Raw genomic sequence first — 22,373 nt, forward strand, 5'->3', positions numbered from 1 at the left:
TTCTCATACTAGAATCATGGTGTAAGAAAGCTATCTACAAAGAATTAGACACTCACTTCTACACTGGCATAATCACACATGGAACACTTAAATGGCTTCTCATGGGTGTGTTTGTAACGACGATGCCGCACTAATTCTCCACTGGTCACAAAGGCCATGTCGCAGTCTGGGCACTTGTGAGGACGAGTACCTAAAGAAAGGGGGGATAACAGGCAGGCAAAATTAAGGGCACAGTAATTAAAGGACAAAATTCAAAGTGTGGCTAGAATTGTTGCATGAGTCCAGACCCTAGTCATCCCATCACTGTGCATTAGGTGGACAGCAGCTCCACAAGCACAGGAAGCCCTGATTAAAATCTCAGCACTAGTCTCTAAGATGTGAGAGACATGTTAAACTTTAGTTTCTGTTAAGTGTTTATTTGAATCTATGGTCTCTCAATGAAAAAAATCACTTTTTTTGGTCTTTTTGGGACAGGGTCTACTTGTAGCCTCAGCTCACTATGTAGAGCTGGTTGGCCTTGAACTCACAAAGATCCACCTGCCCCCACCTCCGAGTGCTAGGATTAAAGGTGTGTGCCACCATACCTGGCACATATCAAACCTTACATCATAGACTATATAGCACCACTGGATTATACATCTAGAAACTTCTCTAAAACATACAAATAAAAAAACCACCACAGCACATGGTGGCTTACACCTGTAATCCTAACAACCAGGAGGCAGAGGCAAAAGGATCACAAGTTCAAAGCCAGCTTGGTCTGTAGAATGACATCTAGTCTCAAGAATCAAAACCAAGTAAGAAACATACATGGTTGTTTATGTATGAATTTGTTTTGATCGATGTTTATTAAAGGCTTTACTATAAAAACAGTAAATATAAAAATCATATAAAATGGCTCTTATATGACTTGAATAGGTAAGTCTTTAAATATCCATGTCTAATGTTTTGATCTGAATGTCAATTCATACACTATTTAAAATTTTTATGAATTGCTGATATATGTTGTATTTTTAATTTTGTCTTTTGCTCAAAGAATCATACTGTTTCTATAACAACTCTGTAACATTATCTTAGGATGTCAGTAGATCTCAAACCACTTTATATGGAAATAAGGATAAGGAAGTAGCAGATGAAATATATAAGCAAGTAGAAACTAGAGGGGTGCTATAAACAGACTAAGTTGCAATGAATATCCTAATACACAGCATAGTGCTTATAGACTAATAGGCACCTGCTGATTGTATTTATCTTACAACCAGCATATCAAAATGAAGTTATTATATAAAATGAGGTGGAGCATAAAGACAGAGGAGAAGTTCTGTATGAGATAGAGAATGTGGAAAGACTGTTTTGACTGAAAAATTGGATGAGGACTTAATAGTTAAGTACCTAAGCTGAAAAAACAAAGGATCCACAAAAGAGTCGAGAGAGGCATGCTATGCTATCACTTCACTGCAACCTGGCCATAACCAACAAGAAGTTGGTTTTCAGATTACCAACACAATATTAAATTCTGAACACAATATTAAATATGCTTGGCATTTGAACAAATAAATGAATTACCAGAATGATTGTTAATACTTTCTTTCCTTAAGTTATCAATTACTTACCTTCTCTGAAGTAAAGCAAACAGACAACAAAAAGCCACAGTTTTCACACAGATCTTACTTCTCTTTCTAATGTTCTCATTTCTTGCTTAGGACTTTGGAGCACATTTACTATCATTGTTAAATTCACAGCAACATACTAGTCAAAGTCTTCATCAGTTATCTCACATAATAAACATAGATATACGGTATATAGTCCCCCCTCCTCTCCTGTAGCATCATCCATTTTATGGCATTTGTATTATTTCCAGGTTAGCTTTCTTCTTAAAAAAAAGCTACTTACTAATTTATTATCATTACTATTATTTTGGAGACAGTCCCACTATGTAGCCTTGACTGTCCCTGGAATTCGCTATGTAAATCAGGGCAGGCTCAAACTCAGAGAGTCATCTGCCTTTGCCTCTGCCTCCCAAGTGCTGGGATCAAAGGTATATACCACCATTATCTGGCTTTATTTTTATTTTTTTGTTCTTTTTGAGACAGGGTCCCAGCTGGCCTCAAATTCACAGAGATCCATTGGCCTCTACCTCCCAAGTGCTGTACATGTGCCACCACACCCAGCTCTGGCTTTATTATTTTTAATTATGTGTATATATCTGGATATATACATGTTGAGTGCAGGTGCCTGCAGAAGCCAGAGGCATCAAACCCTGGAGCTGGAGCTACAGATAGTTCTAAGTTGCCTGATGTGAGCTGGGAACCCAATTTGAGTCCTCTGCAAGAGCAGTTCACTCTCTTAACCACCGAGCTTCCTCCCGAGCCATCTACTTACACTTCTCGACATTCACTTGTAACTAAGCTCATCTGCTTACAATAAAATCAACATTACATAAAGAATATCAGGAGGGGAGGGCTGAGTTCAGTTGGTTGACTTTTGTCAGGCATGCACAAAACCCTAGGTCTGATCCCCAGTACCACACAGAATATCACAAGAACAAAGCTACTATTATTTCTTCACCTTCCTGCTTAATGAACTTGGATGATTTTAAAAACCATGTTAATCTTTATCATGTTGTAGCCCCCACATTCATATCCAGCACCTGTGTGTGTATTAAGATGATTCCTCAGGAGGGTGACTGTTCTGAATGCTCTGCCACAGAGATGGCACTTGTGCGGTCTCTCATCAGTGTGACTTTTCATGTGACGATCCAAATTTGAACGCCGTGGGCATGTATAACTGCAAAGCTCACACTGGAATGTCTTCTTTACACCTATAGTCAAAACAAAACACTTGTTGCAATGCTTCAGTGTTTAACTAATCCCAATCTTTAATTTCTACAAAAATATCTGATTAACTTTTTATAACAAAATTCAATCTACATAGAAATCATCTCATGTCATTAGACTCACTTCTCTTTAGGTCTTAAAAATTAGTACAGAATATGTGAAAACAAAACAAGCAAATCCCTTCTTTTGCACTGGATAAAAGAACTGGCAACAACCAAATTTTTAAAAATTCATTTAACAAAATAACTTGACTATAGACTATTTACTACCAAGTAGTTTTTATGAGATCATGGATAAACTAATTTTACCTTTTTTTTTAATTTTTGTTGGCTTTGGAGGCTTCATATTACCAACCACCTTCTCTGCATTGACTTCAGACAACAGACCTTCCTGCTGCTCTTCCTCAAAATCATAGACAGACACATCCACGTCTTTGCCCTCCTCTGTGTAACGCAGTTTGCTTTTTTTGGTTTTCTTTGTTTTTTTGGCTGGTGGCTGATAGTCTGGGTCTTTTTGCCAGGTAGGATCTTCCTGAGGAGGAAGTTCCCCCTGCTCTAGGGTCTCCACTTCTCCATTGGCCCCCACTTTCACCACCTGAAACCCTTCAGGCAAAGGTAAAGTGTGACATATCATCGGTTCACTTTCTGCAAGGCCCTCTTTAGACACTTCATTCTCATAAGCCCCCTGAAGTTCCTCTACCGAAGTGGTAGCAACAGGTACAGTCACAGGAACAGGTACTTGAACAAGCTGAAGCTCTCCTATGTTAATAGGCTGTTCCTCCATATTTACAACCTGCAGGGTTATGATTTGGGTATCGTCTACTGCAGTCTCTGCTTCGGGAGCCACTGTACCCTCCATTACTTCAGTCTTCATCTGAAGAAGGGTAGGATCCAGCTGTTCCATCATTACCATCTGTACACTGCTGTTGACATCCTGGACCACCTCACCCCCGTCTGTCTGGTTCTGGGGTAGATGGCAAGCATCTTCTTCCTGGCCCCCTTCCCGGCGTCGCTGGTAAGTCTTTCTCTCCTTTCCTTTAATGAAAGTTTCAGACTCTTCCACGATGGCTTCAACTGCCTCACCTTCCATTTCCCCTTCCTTTATTAAGGGAGAACACAGATTGTTATTTAAAGTAAGGTTTGCCTAAAGCAAAGCAAATACACATAAAAAAAGAAGAAGAAAAACTCCTGGAAGCCTATGCCTTTAATCCCAGAAGGAAGAGGCAGGAGGATCTCTGAGTTAAGAGACTATCCTGGTCAACATAGTTGAGTTCCAGGCCAATTAGGGCTACACAGTGAGACTGTCTAAAAAACAACATTATGGTGAATGATTATGGTAGTTCAAATATTTGCCTTCCTTGATGGAAGAAAGAGACTCATCAACTACAATGCAACCTTATCAATCAAAATAAAAAAATGTGAAACTAGTCAAGCCTCTACATCCAACTTCTAATTAACAAGAAACTAGTGATAGAGAATGCAAAATTATACTGTCCAGGTGAAATCTCAGTCTAAAAGAAAAGCTTCAGATTAGTTTGGATTTTTCCGCAAGTAAATGATCAAAAGAAAAAAATAAGAAAGTTGAACAATAATCTACAAATCAAGAGTTTTCAACCTGGCTAGGTGTGGAATCCCAACACTCAGGAGGCAGAAGCAGGTGAATGTCTTTGAGTTAGAGGCCAGCCTGGTATACATAATAAGTTCCAGGCCAGCTGGGGCTACAGGGAGACTGTCTCCAAAAAAAAGAAAAGAAAAAAAAAAAAGTCTTCACCCTGAGGGGACTCCGCTTCCAGGTATATTTGGCAGCGTTTGAGGACATTTTTAATTACTATTGGGGTGGGATGTTACTAATGGCATCAGATGTTTAAAGTATTAAATATCACAAGGCAAAGGATAGTCTTCTATTACAAAGACTGTCAGAGCCAGATACAGTGGCACATGACTATAATACTAGCACTTGCAAGCTAAGATGGGAGGATGAGGTCTGAGGCCAGTTTGGGCTATACAGTGAGAACCAATCTCAAAACAACAGAAGCTGGGAGAAGTAGTGCACGCCTTTAATCCCAGCACGAGGTAGAGGCAGACCAGCCTGGTCTACATAGTTCGTTGCAGGCTAGCTGGGACTACAGGGAAACCCTGTCTCAAAAAGACCACCCCCCCCAAAACAAACAACAACAACAAAAAATCCCAACAATAACAAAACCAACAACAAAAAAGATATCAATTAGAAACTTCAATTCTGGGTATTTGATTAAAAATTATTAGCAAAGCTAGTTTAAATTTTATACATTTAGGGGGGTGTTAGTAAAAATACAAAGTTTCAATTAGAAGGAAGTTCAAGACAGCTACTGTACAACATGGAGAATATAGCTAATATTGTATTACATACTTGATTTCAAGTACTCTTGCCACAAATGTGAGGTAATACATACTAATTAGTTTGATGTAGTGATTCCTCAATATATACATTCTTCAAAATGTTGTTCACTAAAATATAATTTTATCTGTCAATTAAAACTTACTTGAAGCTGGGCGTGGTGGCTCACACTTTTAATCCCAGCACTTGGGAGGCAGAGGCAGGTGGATCTCTGTGAGTTCAAGGCCAGCCTGGTCTACATAGTGAGTTCTAGGACAGCTGGAGCTACAGGGAGACCCTGTCTCAAAAAGACCAAAAAAAAAAAACAAAAAAAACAAAAAATACAAAACAAAAACTAACTTGAAAAATAAAATCTTAAGGCTGAGGATATAGCTTAATGAAACAGTGCTGTCTAGTGTGCTGAAGGCCAGCATCATAAAACATAAACAGAAAAAATCCTTATACACATCTATTTATAAAGCAGAAGTAGAGAGCCTTGCTAGATTTTATATTTGTTTTTATGGTTGAATCTAGGGCCTCAGTGAACTACACCTCCAGGCCCATGCCTTATTTTTTCTATTAAGTTCTATCTTATGCTTTGTTTTTTAAACTTTATTAAAGGGACTAAAGAATTGGCTCAGTAAATAAAGTGCTTTCCAAGCAAGCACTGAGCCCTGAGTTTGAATCCCCAGCACCCATGAGAAAAGTTGGGCATGGCGATGTGTGCTATAATTCTCGTGCTGCGGAGACAGACATACAGATCCCTGAGGCTCACTGGTTAGCTAGTCTAACCAAATAGATGAGCTCCAGGCTGAGTGAGAGACCATGTCCCAAAAAATAAGGTGGACAGTGATTAAGGAAAATACACAATGGCTGCCATTGGCCTACATACACATGTGAATGCATGCATACACACACACACACAGGCATTAAGGAAGGATATGGAAATGTAATTCAGTTGGTAGAGAATGTACTTACTTCTTCATGAAGCCTTGAGCTTTTTTTTTTGTCTTTTTTGAGACAGGGTCTCCATGTAGCCCCAGCTGTCCTGGAACTCACTTTGTAGACCAAGCTGGCCTCAAACTCACAAAGACCTGCCTGCCTCTGCCTCCCCCAAGTGCTGGGATTAAAGGTGTACACCACCACGCCCAGCTGAAGCCTTGAGCTTTAAACCACCATACTACAGAAATCTGAGTATGGAGGCAAAAGGATCAGAAGATCAAAGCTGTTCCTCAACTACATAGCCCAGGCAGCCTGGGTTACACAAGACCTTTTTCAACTTAAAAACAATCTTCTTAAACCAGGCGTGGTGGCACATGCCTGTAGTCCCAGCACTTGGGAGGCAGAGGCAGGTGGATCTCTGTGAGTTCAAGGCCAGCCTGGTCTACATAGTGAGTTCCAGGACAGCTGGGGCTACAGGGAGACCCTGCTTCAAAAAGACAAAAGACAAAAATAAACAAACAACAGCTTTATTAAGCTATAACGAGCTTAACTAGATAGGCCTTTAATCCCAGCACTTGGGAGGCAGAGACAGGTGGATCTCTGTGAGTTCCAGGCTAGCCTGGTGTACATAGTGAGTTCCAGCCCAGCTGGGGCTACAGGGAGACCCTGTCTCAAAAAGACCAAGAAAAAGCAGGGCGTGGTGGCGCACACCTTTAATCCCAGTACTCAGGAGGCAGAGGCAAGTGGATCTCTGTGCATTCAAGGCCAGTCTGGTCTCCATATCAAGTTCCAGGTCAGGTGGGGCTACAGGGAGACCCTGTCTCAAAAAGACCAAAGGGAAAAAAAAAGTAATAGAAAAAATTTAGAAAGAGTAAACTGGTCTGAGTAATCATCTAATTCAAAGCAATACTGTATTCTAACAAAAACCACAGATATGTATAAGGCTATTCTTAAATTGTGTTTTATGTTCTTGGCCTAGTTCCAAAAAAGCTTTTGTTACTTTATTAGAGATACTGTTTATCAATTCTCAGTCAGGCACTGTATCTATGCTAGCAGTCAGAGAAGACTTCTTAAGTCAGGACCACTCTAAGGCAACATAAAGTTTACAAAGAAATAGCCAAGGTCTAGTTCTATAGCAGATCAGACTGAGAAAAAAGGGTTCAGAGCAAAACTAGGTAAGCCTGGAGAATAATAATATGACCACGTTGGAAGCAATAAATTGGAATTGGAATCCAATTCGGAAACATAAGCAGGATTATGTGTTCAGAGCCACCCTGGGGAAGTTAGTGAAAACCTGCCTCAAAATAAAAGGGAAAAGAGAGTGGAGGATACAGCTCTGTGGTAAGATGCTTGTCTAGCATTTGTGAGGTACTAGGGTCAATCTCTGTACCGTCCCCCTTCTCACCAAAAGTGAAAGATGTGTTGGCTGTAGGCAATGTTTGCATGATCTTCAATGACAAAATATGAAGACTATACCTCATACAATCAACAAGAGAAAAAAAAATAGCTTATACTTTTTAGGTAAGTCAAGATTCACTTAAGCTTGACATCCTGAACAAAGCTGTCTATTTTTGTAAAACATGCATGGTGTTTTTAATGCCCTTCTGGTTTTTCTAAGCCCCTCAACTGTCTAATCCCTCGACAACTTATTCAGATTTATAACTTGCTGCACTCCAGCACACTTTCTGCTTCAGTTAAGTTGTGTTTTCACCCAAACAGCTGTTCTCACTGCTTTTTCTTTGCTCTTTATCCTGTGTCCTTCTAGTCCTTCTAGTTCATTCTTAGGACAACAAAGCATCCTGAGGTTCTGAGGCCATTACTCTGCACTGTTATGTATCTGGTGATAAAATAAGCACATGATCTTGTTCTTTTAAAATAGTCTCAAAATAAGCTGGGCATGGTGGCGCACACCTTTAGTCCCAGCACTCAGGAGGCAGAGGCAGCAGACCTCTGTGAGTTCAAGGCCAGCTCAGTCTACACAGGGAGTTCCAGGCCATGTGGGGCTACAGGGAGACCCTGTCTCCAAGGGGGCAAGAAAAAAGAGGTATAGAGATGTATACTGTATTCCCAATGGGATCAGGAGTTCAATGTCAGCTTTGGCTATATAGCAAGTACAAGGCCAGCTTGGGCTACATGAGAACCTGTTGTGTAGCCATTTCTTCCAATTAAAACATTCTCCCCAGGAGGTATAGCAGGGAGTGTGGTAAGACATAGGAAGCTAAGGAAACATGAAGGACCCAGGAAACTTAGCAAGCTCAAGAATCTCAGAAAGTTACAAGATTCACAACTCTCCTTTTCTCAAGGTCCTTTATGCAGTTAACAACTGCTGGGGGAGGAAAGAGTCTTTTCAATAGAGCTGCCTCAAAGTTGGGTCAGAAGCTCCAAGGATACTGCATTTCTGAGGCACACCAGGTGGGCCTTTTGGTCTTTGAGTGGCCTAAGTTTCTGTAAGCAACCTCAATAAACTATTAATTGATTCACCAGGCTAGACTCAAGTGGAATCATTTCTTTGGACTGTCATCAGCTCTGTATCTAGGGTGAACAGATGTTTGTGTTTCCTTAGGAAAAGTCATGCAACAGACCCTGTCTCAAAAAAAGAAAGAAAAGAAAAAAAAAGGCATTTCTTTTCTTGAAAAGTAAAAGGTGTGAGGCCTGGTGGGAAGTAATGTCCTTCCCTCCCTCCCTTCCTCTTGTTCTTTCATTAGTCATGCTGGGGATTGAACAAAGAGCTTCCCCACATGCTAGGCAAGAGCTCTACCACTGAGCTATACCCTCAGCCTAGCAATCTATATTTTTGGATCAATTCAGTAAAGTCCACCACATGCACAGAACAAGACAAGACTGATGAGAAACTTCTAGGTGGCCAGTCTAATCCGTTCTTCTTTCTTCTTTCATTATCCTTTGTTCTTAGTATCCAAGAACCAAACAATACTTTATACAGAGACTGCTAATATTTCTGAAGTTGGAAAATTAAGCTGTAAATTCTCAACAGCAACATGAGGTTAGAAGCTACTGTACCAGATGGGTTTATACCTGTGTTACTCAAAGTATGGTCTGAGGACCAGCAGTACTGGGATAACCTTGGAGCGTGTTAGAAACACAACTTTAGGTCTTGCCCCTACCCCACGGATCAGAATTTACAACTTAACAAAGCAATCCTCCTGCCTCAGTCTCCTGCATACTGAAATTTCTGGTGGGTATCACTGCTCTCAGTTTACTCTATTTAGAGTACTCTATTATAGCTGGGTGTGGTGGCACATGCCTTTAATCCCAGCACTGGGGAGGCAGAGGCAGGAGAATTTCCGAGTTCCAGGCCAGCCTCATCTACATAGTGAGTTTCAGGCCAGGTGGGACTACAGGGAGACCCTGTCTAAAAAAAGGTTAAAGAGAACAGAGAAAAATCCCTATTTATGTTATAGACAGCAATGGAAAATGTAAAAATTCATATGGTAATTGTTAGTTAATGGTGGCCCTGCCAGAGAATCACTGTATAATCCCAGACTACTTAAATTTAAAAACGGAGAGGATTTCAGTGTGGTGGCATAGGCCTATAATCCTACCATTTCGTAGGTGCAGTGAGGAGTTCAAGGCAAGCCTTAATCACATAGCAAGTTGAGGCCAGCCTGGGCTACCCTGAAAAAAAATTTAATCTATGTGCTTTTTTCCCCCCTCTTTGGGGTTTGCACTATACAATCTAAAGAACACAGAAAAATCAATTTTATCTCTGCGGTGAATCTGAAAACTAAAAATGTTAAACTTGCAATGTAAATAACCAATTCCGACCTAAAAGAGATCACAGAATTATAGAAAAGAACAAAACAAAACTGGTATAAAAGAGTTGAATGGAAACCAATTGTGTTGCCAAGGAGTCGAGCTAATCTGGCTGAAAAGAACAGGTGACTTAAGAGTCCATGAATATCAGCAACTACTAAGGTCTTAAAGCGTAGCTTTTATTTTTATAGAGAACTGTCTAAAAGGACAAGTAAGGCTCCCTGACACTGCTTAGAAATCTTAGTGTACCTCCTCTCGCATAAGATTCCTTACGCTAACTTTTCTTCACAAGAAATCTCTCCTCTGAATCAATAACTAACCCAATAGTCTAGACTAGACCGCTTTCCTCAACTCCCTGGGGACTAACTACAACACACTCCTAGCTGCCTTACCACTGCCAACAACTCCAATCCATCTCCTCCCTTCTACAGACTCCTTTTTCAAAACTCAGTTCCTGTTTGTTTAAATCTCTCTCCTCTCCTTCTCTCCCTTGTTTGTTCATACCACATCCTCTAGGTTTCATTAAATCTCTTTTATGGACTAATATAACTAAAACATATAACATTTGTTTGCATTTTTCTTGATCCTAAGCTTCTTTAAGTTGCTGCCTGTGGGTCTTTTGTCTCTGAGAGCATCCCAAGACTCTGTGCCTTTCTCTGAAGCTATCACAATCTTTTAAACCATCTCTAGGTTTCTAAGCTTCTTTAAGTTGCTGTCTGCCAGTCTTTTCTTTGTTCCTTAGAGTACCCCAAGACTCTGTGCCTTTCTCTGTAGCTATTCCTATCTTTTAAATCATCTCTATACTTTCAAGTCCATATCTGCAATGTTTCACTCCTACATATTTCTCCACATATATTGCTACCTATCACTTTCAACTCAAAAGCACTGGGTAGAGAATAAAGAAACTTAAGATTTTAGTTCACAACATATCACTAACCCCCCCCCCAAAAAAACAACAAAACCCACCAAAATGAAAAAACTTGGTCAAATAATTTAGTCCTTTGGACTGCAGTATCATCACATTTGCTTTTTGTGCACTGTTTGGGATAGAACTCAGAGCCCTGAACATGCTAGGCAAGTACTCTACTTAACTGAGCTACATCCCTACCCCTACCACTACTCTCATGTCAAATGCTTCTTGTAGTCTTCTCTATCATCTTGGTGGAAAAACAAAAATAAGAGAGGCTGGTGATGTAGTTCAGTGAGCAGAGTACTTGCTTAGCATGTTCCATGTATTGGGTCTGATTTCTAAAACTGCCATAAAACTAAGTATAGTGGTGTACACCTGTAATCTCAGCATTCTAGAGGTAGAGGCAAGAACATAAATTCAAGATCATTCTAAATTATACAAGAAGTTCCAGTCTAGCCCAACAAGGCTGTATGTAACCTTGTCTCAAAACAAAAAAATTAAATCAACATTTAAAAAGGTCTACATAGGGACTGGAGAGATGGCTCAGTGGTTAAGATCACTGGTTGTTCTTGGATCCCTGGGTTCAAATCCCAGCACCCACATGGCAGCTAACAACTGTCTGTAACTCCAGTTCCAGGAGATCCAACAGCCTCTCTTCTGTCCTCTGCAGTCATTGCACAACATGGGTACACTTACCTACACGCAGGCAATATAGGCATACACATAAAAATAATTTTTAAAAAAAGTTAAAAAAGAAAAGGTCTACATAGTAAGACCCTGTCTCAAAAACAAACAACAACAACAAAAAAAAACACAAAACAAAACAAAAACCAAAAAACAAAATTAAAAAGGGGAAAAATTAGCAAACTTTATCATTCTTTCAACTTCAGACTGAGGGTAGATCTAGGCAATTAAGGGTGAGGAGCTGAAGGAGAAAAAGTGGTACAAAAGCACTTGTCAAAAGGATGCAGGGATGAAGCCTGCCTATATAACCTCAAGGGCCTTGCCAGATCAGTCCTACATATCCTTCTCTTAGCTTTTCTGGAAGCTCTCTGTTCAAATAGTTCCCATCTTAAAACTCCCTTAAATCTCATTTCACTATGTAGTTATCTGTCATCTATTTTCTGCGTGCTCAACTCCACATTTGCTGTCTCTAATTTTTTACTTTAACACTCATACACATAAAATAAAAATTATAGAAAGGTGGGTTTTTTTCATTGTGAGACCTATACAACAGATCTTTTGAGTTTTTAGTTGGCTACATCTTGATCAATTTTTGTCTCTCAAACTGTAATAACTTTATAATTTTAAAAAAATTTTATTTTTATTTTATGTGTATGAGTGTTATGCCTGCATGTAAGTAAATGCACCCATGTCATGCAATGCCCAAGAAGGATCCTCTGGAACTGGAGTTATGGACAGTTAGCTGCCATGTGGGTGCTGGGATTCAAACCTGGGTCTTCTGCAAGAACAGTCAGTGTTCTCAACCGCTGAGCCATCTCTCCAGCCCCAACATTGTAATTTTTAAAAAATATTTTATTATTATTTTTATTTCATGTATATGAGTGTATTGCCTGCATGTAAGTGAGTACACCTGTGTTGTACAATGCCACGGAGGTCAAAAGAGGGCTTTGGATTCCCCTGGAACTGGAGTTAAGGGCAGTTTGCAGCTACCATGTGGGTGCTGGGAATCGAACCTGGGTCCTCTGCAAGAGCAGTGGGTGCTCTTAACCGCTTGAGGCATCTCTCCAGCCCCATAACTTTATAATTTTAACTTATTTGTTCATTCATTCATTCACTTATTTATTTAATGTGTGTGAGTATGTTGTCTGCATGTATGAGTGCACTGTGCCATGCAATGGCCTGGACGTCAGAAGAGCACATCAGATTCCCTTGGAACTGGAGTTAAGGACTGTTCATAGCCACAATGTGGGTGCTGGGAATTGAACCCAAGTCCTCTGCAAGAGCAGTCAGTGCTCTTAACCGCTGAGCCATCTTTCCAAAGTCCTCTATTTTTTATTTTATGTGTATAAGTTACGCCTATCGTAAAGTGAATCATGCAGTGCCTTCAGAATGACAAGAGAGGGCATCAAATCCCTTGAAACTGGAGTTACTGAGGGCTGTTAGCTGCCATGTGGATGCTGGAATTAGAACCCAGGTCCTCTGTAAGAACAGCTAGTGCTTTTAACCAGAGCCATTTCTCCAGCCCTAATTTGTATTTTCTGATTTTTGAAACATTTAATATCATTTAGCCGGGCGTGGTGGCACACGCCTTTAATCCCAGCACTTGGGAGGCAGAGGCAGGCAGATATCTCTGAGTTCAAGGCCAGCCTGGTCTACATAGCCAATCCAGACCAGCTGCGGCTACAGAGAGACCCTGTCTCAAAAAGACAAAACAAAACAAAACAAGACAAAAACCATTTATTATTTATATTTGCTATACATTTTCCCCAAACTCCTTGTGGAACAAATTGGGTTATAAATTTAAAACTATATTTTTCAATAAATAGAATTTAGAGAAAAATAGAGTATGCAGACATAAAGTAATACCATTCACAAGAAACATTAAAATTTTTTTGTCTTTTTAAGATAGCTCCCTGTAGCCTCAGCTGTCCTGGAACTCACTATGTAGACCAGGCTGGCCTTGAACTCACAGATATCCTCCTGCCTCTGCCTCCCAAGTGCTGGAATTAAAGGCATGAGCCACCATGTCCGGAGAAACATTAAAAAAACATAAAAAAAAAAAAATAGCTGGGTTGGGGTTGGAGAGATGGCTCAGCAGTTGAGAACACTGGTTGTTCTTGTATAAGACCTGGGTTCGAATCCCAGCACCCACATGGCAGCTAAAAACTGTCTCTAACTCCAGTCCCAGGGGACCCAACAGCCTCTTCTGACGTCAGGCATTGCACAACACGGGTGAACTTACCTACATGCAGGCAATACACACATACACATAAAATAAAAATAATAAATAAAAATTTTTTTTAAAGTCTAAAAAAAAAATAGCTGGGCATGGTGGCACATACCTTTAATCCCAGCACTTGAAGGCCAGCCTGGTCTACATAGCGAGTTCCAGGCCAGCTGGCTCTTCACTATAATCCCAACACCTCAGATTACAGTCAGACAGAGACACAAAAACTGTAAAGAGCTCCAGGCTGATCTGGGCTACAGAGTAAGTTCCAGGTCAGCAGACAAGACCCCGTGCCTCAATCAACCAACCAACCAACCAACCAACCAACCAACCAATCATGGCCTGAACTAAAACTATGCAGGACCGATTTCAAATCACAGAATTTAAGAGTCTGGAAGAGTGAGTGATGTATGCCTGAAATCTCAGCACTTAACAGGCTGAGGCGGAGAATTAGGAGTCCAAGGCCAGACTAACGTACATAGAGTTCAAGGCCATCCTAAATTAAGAGCTAAATCCTGCTTTAAAAATAAAAAAAAAAGGAAGACAGTAGCTCAGTAGTACAGTGCATGCTAAACAAACACAAAGAGTTTCATCTCTTGCATCAGAAAAGAGAAAAATAATACAGATGATTAGCTCTCAGATCTAAGAATGACAAAGACTTTGCACAGAAAAAAGAAAATATCTTAAGTGAAAAATAAAAATTATGACAAAAAACATATTGAACAGACTAGAGGTTTAGTTCAGTGGTAGCAATGTTCAATCCCCAGCATAGCAAACAAAACCCATTTGAAATAAAAAAAAGAAAAAGAAAAAGAAAATAGCAATCTATTTTAGCTCAGCTGATAGCATGCTTGCTTAGCATACACAAAGCCTTGGGTTCAACATACCATCAACACATAAACTGAGCGTGGTAGTACACTCCTTTATAGCACTCCAAAGATGGAGGCAGGAAAATCCAAAGAAATTTAAGGCCTTATTCATCTAAAAGGGGAGTTGAGGCAAGTATGGGATAGAGAGATCCTATCTAAAAAAGCCAGTAAGGAGGGGCTGGAGAAATGGCTCAGCAGTTAAGAGCACTGACTGTTCTTGCAGAGGACCTGGGTTTGATTCCCAGCACCTACGAACCGTCCTCAACTCCAGTTCCAGGGAAATCCAAAGCCCACTTCTGACCGCGGCACTGCACGGCACTGCATGACACCGGTGCACTTACTTATATGCAGGCAATACACTCATACACATAAAATAAAAATAATAAATAAAATATTTTTTTTAAAAAGCCACTAAGGAAAAAAGTATTTGTACCACCTAGGACAATACATTAACTTTGTTACATAAATAACTAAAATTTACAGGAAGAAGGTAAATGTCCAAACAAAAAGCTGGGCAAAGAAGATAGACATTTTGGGAAGCCAGGGATGCTGGCTCAGACCTGTAATACCTTCTGGAGGTACAGGCAAGAGAGCTCAAGGCTACTTTGGATTCCACTAGACCCTGTCTCAATGCCACCCTCAACCCCCAAAAAAGCCCCAAATGTTAACAGCAAGGTCATATAGCTCAGTGGCAGAAAGCCTGCTTAGCATACCTGAGGCTCTGGGTTCTGTCCTCAAAACCAAATCAAGCAAAAAACGTTCAACAAATGGCAGATAAAGAAAAAAATGGATTCTCACTAATAATGAAAGCTATACAAATAAAAATTGTGACAGCATTTTATCTCTGTTAAAATGTTAGTGATTCTGTCTAAAAGGATACCTTCCAGTGTTTGTCATGCTACAGTGAAACGAGCAAAGTCCTACTGACTGGAACTGATAATCGGAATAAAGAACTTTTAAAATATTAAAACTGTGGCCTGACTAGATTCAGCGGATGGACAGGCACTGGAGAACAGCTGGGGGAGCAGACAACACAGTGAACAGTAACAGGGATTACAGAGTATATGGGCTCCAGTGGCGGGTCGGGGGACCACACAACAAAACAAATAAAAAAAGTTCTATCTGAGGAAGAAGCATAAAAATTTGCTCCATGTTAATAAGCAGAGGTGAAACACATTATCACTGAAATCTATCTGATGATCTTATATCCATGCTCAGGTGGATCTCAGAAAAAAACTGTGACCAGTAATAATCAGATACACAGAGATTAGAGACTCATGAGCAGACAAAACATCTAAGCATTAGTAGTATTAAAAATGAGTTTTTCAGTATGAAACAGTATATTTTAAAATTAATAAAACCTCATTCAATTTTATGTCTTACAGGGCTTATACTGAGTTCAATATTGTATAACTGTATTAATTCAACTGTGAACCTAAAAATTTACAGCCAATATTGAAAGAGATGTATCTTTGCTCTGGAAATTGTTATTGAATATGCTTCTAATCATGGTTATTAAATAAATAATTTTTTAAAAATTTAAAAAAAAGCCGGGCATGGTGGCGCACGCCTAGGCAGGAGGATCTCTGAGTTCAAGGCCAGCCTGGTCTACATAGTGAGTTCCAGGACAGCTGGGGATACAGGGAGACCCTGTCTCAAAAAGACCAAAAAAAAAAAAAAAAATTAAAAATAAAATAAAATCGTGGCCTGGTAAAACACTAAGATTAGCTTAGCTGAGCATGGCACACCTTCGAAATACATGTAATTTTTCACCTGAGTATCTTTGACCTAGATTAGTTGGATCGGTGGACATGGAACCCACAGATAAAGGGTTAATATGAGAAAAAAATTTGTTTTTTATTTTTAAAAGGGATGGTAAGGACAGGTAGAATAGTCATTAAAAACCAGTATCTTGTGGCCCATGAGATGGTGGCTCAGCAGGTAAACGTTCTTGCTGCCAACTTTGATGATCTGAATTCAATTCCTAGGGTCCCCATGGTGGAAGAACAGACTTCTACAAGTTATCCTCTGACCTCCACATGTACGCTACTGCACATGTGTACCCACACACATATATACACCCAAATAAAATGCTAAAAACAAACAAACAAACCAAAAATCACCCCTAATATGAGAATTCCAATTCTGGTTCTTTTACTGATTAGTAGAGTGACCTATGTTGCAATAAACAAACTTCTGTGCCTCAGTTTTCCTTTCTATAAAAGAACTATAATGGTATCTACTATAAAAATTTCCATGAAGATTAATAAAGGAATCATCATGTAATAGTAGGCTTCTGTATTCTTTGGTGTCCTTGTATGCCACATTTTAGGGCTGGGCATGGTGGTACAAAACAAACCTTTAATTCCAACACTGGGGAGGCAGAGGCAGGGGGAATCTCTGTGAGTTCAAGGTCAGCCTGGGGGTCTATATAGTAAGTTCTAGGCCAGTCAGGGCTACACAGTGAGATCCTGTCCCAAAATAAATAAAAACACAAAAAATCTTAAGCTTCCCCCATGAAAATGGCTTCTTTGATAAATTCCTGGTTCTATAGGATATGTAGTCAGCTGACAGAACTTGGTAAATGATCAAATCCAGGAATGTGGGAATAAGGATTCTTAAGAGGAACAAGGCTAGAAGGATTTGCTGAGGGCCTACCATGTTTGATGTTCTGGGTTTGATCACCAGCACTACAAAAATAAAGAAAAAGAGCCAGGCGTGGTGGTACACACCTTTAATCCCAGCAGTCCGGAGGCAGAGGCAGGTGGATCTCTGTGAGTTCAAGGCTAGCCTGGTCTATATAGTAAGTTCCAGGAAAGCTGGGGCTACAGGGAGACCCTGTCTCAAAAAAAGACCAAAAAATTAAAAAATAAATAAATAAAAAGAACAAGGGTTAGGGAGATGATTCAGTATACATAGCCTGAGGACCTGAGTTTAAACACCAGCACCTATGTAAAAAAAGTTGGGTAGCAATAGGTATGTATAATACCAGCACTGGGGAGGCAAAAACTGGAGGACCTCTGGGGCTTCCTGGCCAGCCAGTCTGGCTAAATTGGTGAGCTCCATGTTCACTGAGAGACTCTCAAAAAATAAAGTGAAAGGGTTGGAAAGATGGCTCAGCGATTAAAAATGTTGGCTGCTCTTGAAGAAGAGCCAGGGTTCGAATCCCAGCACCCACATGGTAGCTAACAACTATCCATAACTCTAGTTGGAGGGGATTCCTCTTCTGACCTCCTCAGGCATTGCACAACATGGGTGCACTTATGTACATGCAGGCAATACATTCATACACATAAAATGAAAATAAAAAAATATTTTTAAAAAGGTGGAATGTTGCCTGGCGTGGGTGGCACAGGCCTTTAATCCCAGCACTCAGGAGGCAGAGGCAGGCGGATCTCTGTGAATTCAAGGCCAGACTGGCCTACATAGTGAGTTCCAGGACAGCTGGGGCTACAGGGAGACCCTGTCTCAAAATGATGATTTAAAAAAAAAACAACAACAAAAAAATGGTGGAATGTTCAGTGGGGTGGTATACGCCTTTAATCCCAGGACAGACAGGTGGATTTACATAGTGAGTTCCAGGCCAGCTGGGGCTACAGGTAGACCTTGTCTCAAAACAAAACAAAACAAAAAAAGAGGGGGGAGAGCCAATTCCTTAATAGGTGGAGAGCAATTGAGGAAGATACTCAACAATGATCACTTGCCTCTACAACAAACCTACATGCACAAACGTGCATCCATGCATAACGGTGTATACACACAAAACCCAGAACCTCCTTGGCTGGTTTTTCTTAGTCCATCCACATTAAATTATCTTCCTAAGGTGAATCTCAAAAAAACTCATAAATGAAGAAAATTTAGTGGACATGCATTGGTCTCAGTTACTGAAGCAGGACTATCAGTTGAGCCCACAAATTTGGGGGCAGCCTGAGCAAGCTAAGGAGACCCCCCCCCATGTTCTGCAACACAGAGTATAGTGGTTCTGTCTGCAATTACAGCACTCAGGAGGGTAAGGCAGGAGGATCATGAATTTGAGGTCAAATTGGGTTATGCAACAAGACAGTATCTATCAAAGATACACACAAAAAAATCAACTCATAATGGTTGATGCTTACTAAATCAATCAAGTTCATACTCTCTGGCTTGGCTCCCAGCTCAGTACAGTTTGTTCCCATTTCTTCTACTCATTTAACCTCATCTTTGAATATTCCCTGCTAGGCAGCTCCACAGCAGTGTCTACTGTCTTATCCTCTCCTAGCTCAGACCATCTCCTACATAAGGCATTTGCCACCATGTCTGGCTTAAACTACTAGGTATTTTTTGATTGTTTGTTTGTTTGTTTTTGTCTTTTTGAGGCAGGGTCCCCCTGTAGTCCCAGCTGACCTGAACTCACTATGTAGACCAGGCAGGCTGGCCTTGAACTCCCAAAGATCCGCCTGTCTCTGCCTCCCAAGTGCTGGGACTAAAGGCGTGTGCCACCATGCCTGGCTGCATTTCTGTATCTTCTAAAGCAAGGACCGCTGACGCTTCATGAGACAGTGACACTGTGACAGATACATGGGTATCTGCAGTTACACCTAACACTATTTTGCATCCATTACTTTAGAGGATATACCATCTCTGTTCTTTCTGAGAAGGGGTTCCACTATGTAGCCCTGGCTACTCTGTAACTTGTAGAGAGCCTCCTGCCTCTTGTCTTGTGAGAGCTGGAATTACATGTGTGCAGCCCCAAGCACAACTTCTTTTTCAGATTAAAAAAAAAAAATTTTAAGGTATGTGTGTGTATGTGTGTGCGCACATGCGCTTGGAGGCTAGAAGAGGCAATCCTATCCTCTAGAATTGAAGTTACAAGCAGTTGTAGCTGCAATGTGGGTGCTAGGAAATGAACCCAGGTTCTCTGCAAGAGAAGCAAGTACTCTTAACCTGTGAGCCTCTTCTTTTCCAGATCTTTATTTAATTTTTTAAATATTTTATTTATAGCTGGGTGTGGTGGCATACTCCTTTACTCCCAGCACTTAGGAGGTAGAAGCAGGGGAATCTCTGAGCTCAAGTCCAGCCTGGTCTACATAGCGAGTTCCAGGCCAGCTGGGGCTATTGGGAGATTCTGTCTCAAAAAGACCAAAAAATTAAATTAAATTAAAAAAAACAAAAAAACAAAAACAGAAAAGAAAGAAAGGTTAAGCAGTACTTGGGAGGCAGAGGAAGGATCTCTGTGAGTCTGAGGCCAGATGGGTCTATATAGCAAGTTCCCGGCCAGTCTGGACTATATAATATAGTAACCCTATCTCAACCAACCAACCAACCAACCAACCAAAACAATAACAACATTAAATTAAGCCAGGCGTGGTGGCACACACCTTTAATCCCAGCACTAAGGAGGCAAAGGTAGGCAGATCTCCAGTTCAAGGCCAGTCTAGTCTTCAAGGTGAGTTCCAGGCCAGCTGAGGCTACAGGGAAGCAAAAAAAAAAAAAAGGTAAGGGACTGGAGAAGAGACTCAAGCAGAGGACCTGGGTCCTGTTCCCAGCACCTAAATCAACTGGCTTACAACTGCCTGTAATTCCAGTTCCAAAGGATCTGATGCTGTTTGGCCTCCGAGGGCACCTGTATGGCATATAGTGGCACATAAACTCACTCAAGGCATACATACATGCATATAAATACAAACAATAAATATTTTTTTTAAAAAAAAGCAGCTAGGTGTGGTGGCACAGACCTTTCAATCTCAATCTCTAGAGGCAAGATCAGAAAAACAAGGTCATCCTTGGCTACTTGAGATCTTGTCTCCTATCTCAAAATTCTATAAGGAAATAAAATTTAATAGCACAATGCTGTTTCAATCCCACACCCTCACTTTTCCCATACTGGCCCATATTTGGCTTCTGCCACAGCTGCCCAAGTGGCTAAGATTACAGGCTTGCATTACCAAGCTGGACTCCTATTTGTTAGTAAAGGCTACTGTGAAAACAACAAATATCCTACTAGGCAATTAGAAAAAAATTTAAGGACCTGTAAATCTAAGAAATAGTAACAAAATATTTGTAATGGCAAACACAGTGAAATAACTATAGAAGGAGGCAAAACAGTTACTTAGTAGCAACAAAAAAAAATGTTCAAAGAATGATTCTTTTATCAAAGCAGTACTTGATGTTGAGTCTAGAGATAATTCCCCCACACTTTAAAAAAAAAAAAAAAGAAAAGAAGGCTGGGCGTGGTGGTGCACGCCTTTAATCCCAGCACTCGGGAGACAGAGGCAATCAATCTCTATGAGAGTTTAAGACCAGCCTGGTCTACATAGCGAGTTCCAGGACAGCTGGGGCTACAGGGAGATCCTGTCTCAAAAAAGACCAAAAAAACAAACAAACAAAACAAAACAAAACAAAAAAAACAAAGAAGAAAAAAAAAGTCTTAGTAGCTCTTTTGCAAGTTAATGGGAGAAGTGGGATGAAGGTTGCAAGTAGAACAGAGTACAGGCACTAGAGGCAGCCTCAAACTGGCATGTGTCACTGCTTACTTCCTGATAAACTATGAATTCTACACAGGACTCCGTTCTTAGCTCTTCATCTATCACTGAGACAAGCAAAGAATGAACAGCAACTATATAGTGGCTATCTAGTGTAGTGAGTGCTAGTAACAGAGGTGAACATACTTCCCATCATCCTAGCAGAAATGCAGTTTATGTGGGTAAAAGAGAACTTCAAGGAGAGGATTTTTTTCCCCTCCTTGTTGCTAGTACTGGAGATTGAACCTAGGGGCCCCATACATGTTTATTAAGTGCTTAACATGAACCTAATGCTAAATTGTAAGAGATGAGACCAATCTTGCAAAGCAAACTACTAGAGAGATGCATTGTAGCACAAGAAACTACGACAAAATTTTTATTTGTGAAGAAATTCAGTGCACCTGAGTGGAATTATACTCAAGCATCTCAAATTTACTATGGTAAGGCTAAGGATATACCTCAGTGGTAGAATGTTTGCCTAGCATGTGCAATGCCCCAGGTTCAATTCCCAAGACCACAAAAAACAAAAGTCAAATTTACTATTGTTATCTGGTTTGAGAGGCTATGTTCTAGCCCTTCGTTAAGGATAACCCCTTTATTTCATTTACTAAACATTTGCACAGAAAAAAAGAAGACAAGGCTTATAGGGAAGTCAACATTGATGCATAGTACCAACTGGAAACTGATTGGTAAGCATATTTTCTCTAAAGTCCAAAAGTAGTATGAGGTAACCTAATGCCTTAATTCTCCTTATTATCCTAAGAGTGACTATGACAGGAACCACACCCCAGGGAAGCTGCTTAGAGTCACTGTTTTATAATCTCTTATCGGCTAGAATATATGTATCAGCAGCTGGGCGTGGTAGCCCAAGCCTGTAATCCCAGCACTTGGGAGGCAGAGGCAGGCCTATCTCTGAGAATTCAAGCCAGCCTGGTCTATATAATAAGCTCCAGGCCAGCTGGGGCTACAGGGAAACCTGTTTCAAAAAGACAAAAAAAAAAACCAAAACAAAACAAAAAACAGCTAAATCTATGTCAAATCTATCACCATGAATAACAGTTACAAAAGAGAAATAAATCACACACAGTGGTTCCTAGACCTAGTTTGGATCAGAATCACCTGGTGAACTTAAAAAAATACAGATCTCAGCAGGGCGTGGTGGCGCACGCCTTTAATCCCAGCACTCGGGAGGCAGAGGCAGGCGGATCTCTGTGAGTTCAAGGCCAGCCTGGTCTACATAGTGAGTTCCAGGACAGCTGGAGCTACAGGGAGACCCTG

At 40.5% G+C, this 22,373-nt stretch overlaps 1 protein-coding gene across 2 annotated transcripts in view; it reads right to left on the bottom strand.

Moving 5' to 3' along the window:
• Positions 1-22,373, bottom strand: part of Ctcf (CCCTC-binding factor) — a 60,661-nt gene that overhangs the window by 18,295 nt on the left and 19,993 nt on the right. For both annotated transcript variants that reach the window (XM_029566423.1, XM_008839080.3), the window contains exons 3-5: positions 3,146-3,935; positions 2,651-2,821; positions 57-190 (exon numbers count right to left, since the gene is read on the bottom strand). In XM_029566423.1, coding sequence (XP_029422283.1) covers positions 57-190; positions 2,651-2,821; positions 3,146-3,926 — 1,086 coding nt within the window. In that variant the 5' untranslated portion in view covers positions 3,927-3,935. The remainder of the gene's footprint in view (positions 1-56; positions 191-2,650; positions 2,822-3,145; positions 3,936-22,373) is intronic.

Source organism: Nannospalax galili, unplaced genomic scaffold (genome assembly GCF_000622305.1).
Source record: "Nannospalax galili isolate Female #2095 unplaced genomic scaffold, S.galili_v1.0 scaffold799, whole genome shotgun sequence".
Classification (NCBI taxonomy): domain Eukaryota; kingdom Metazoa; phylum Chordata; class Mammalia; order Rodentia; family Spalacidae; genus Nannospalax; species Nannospalax galili.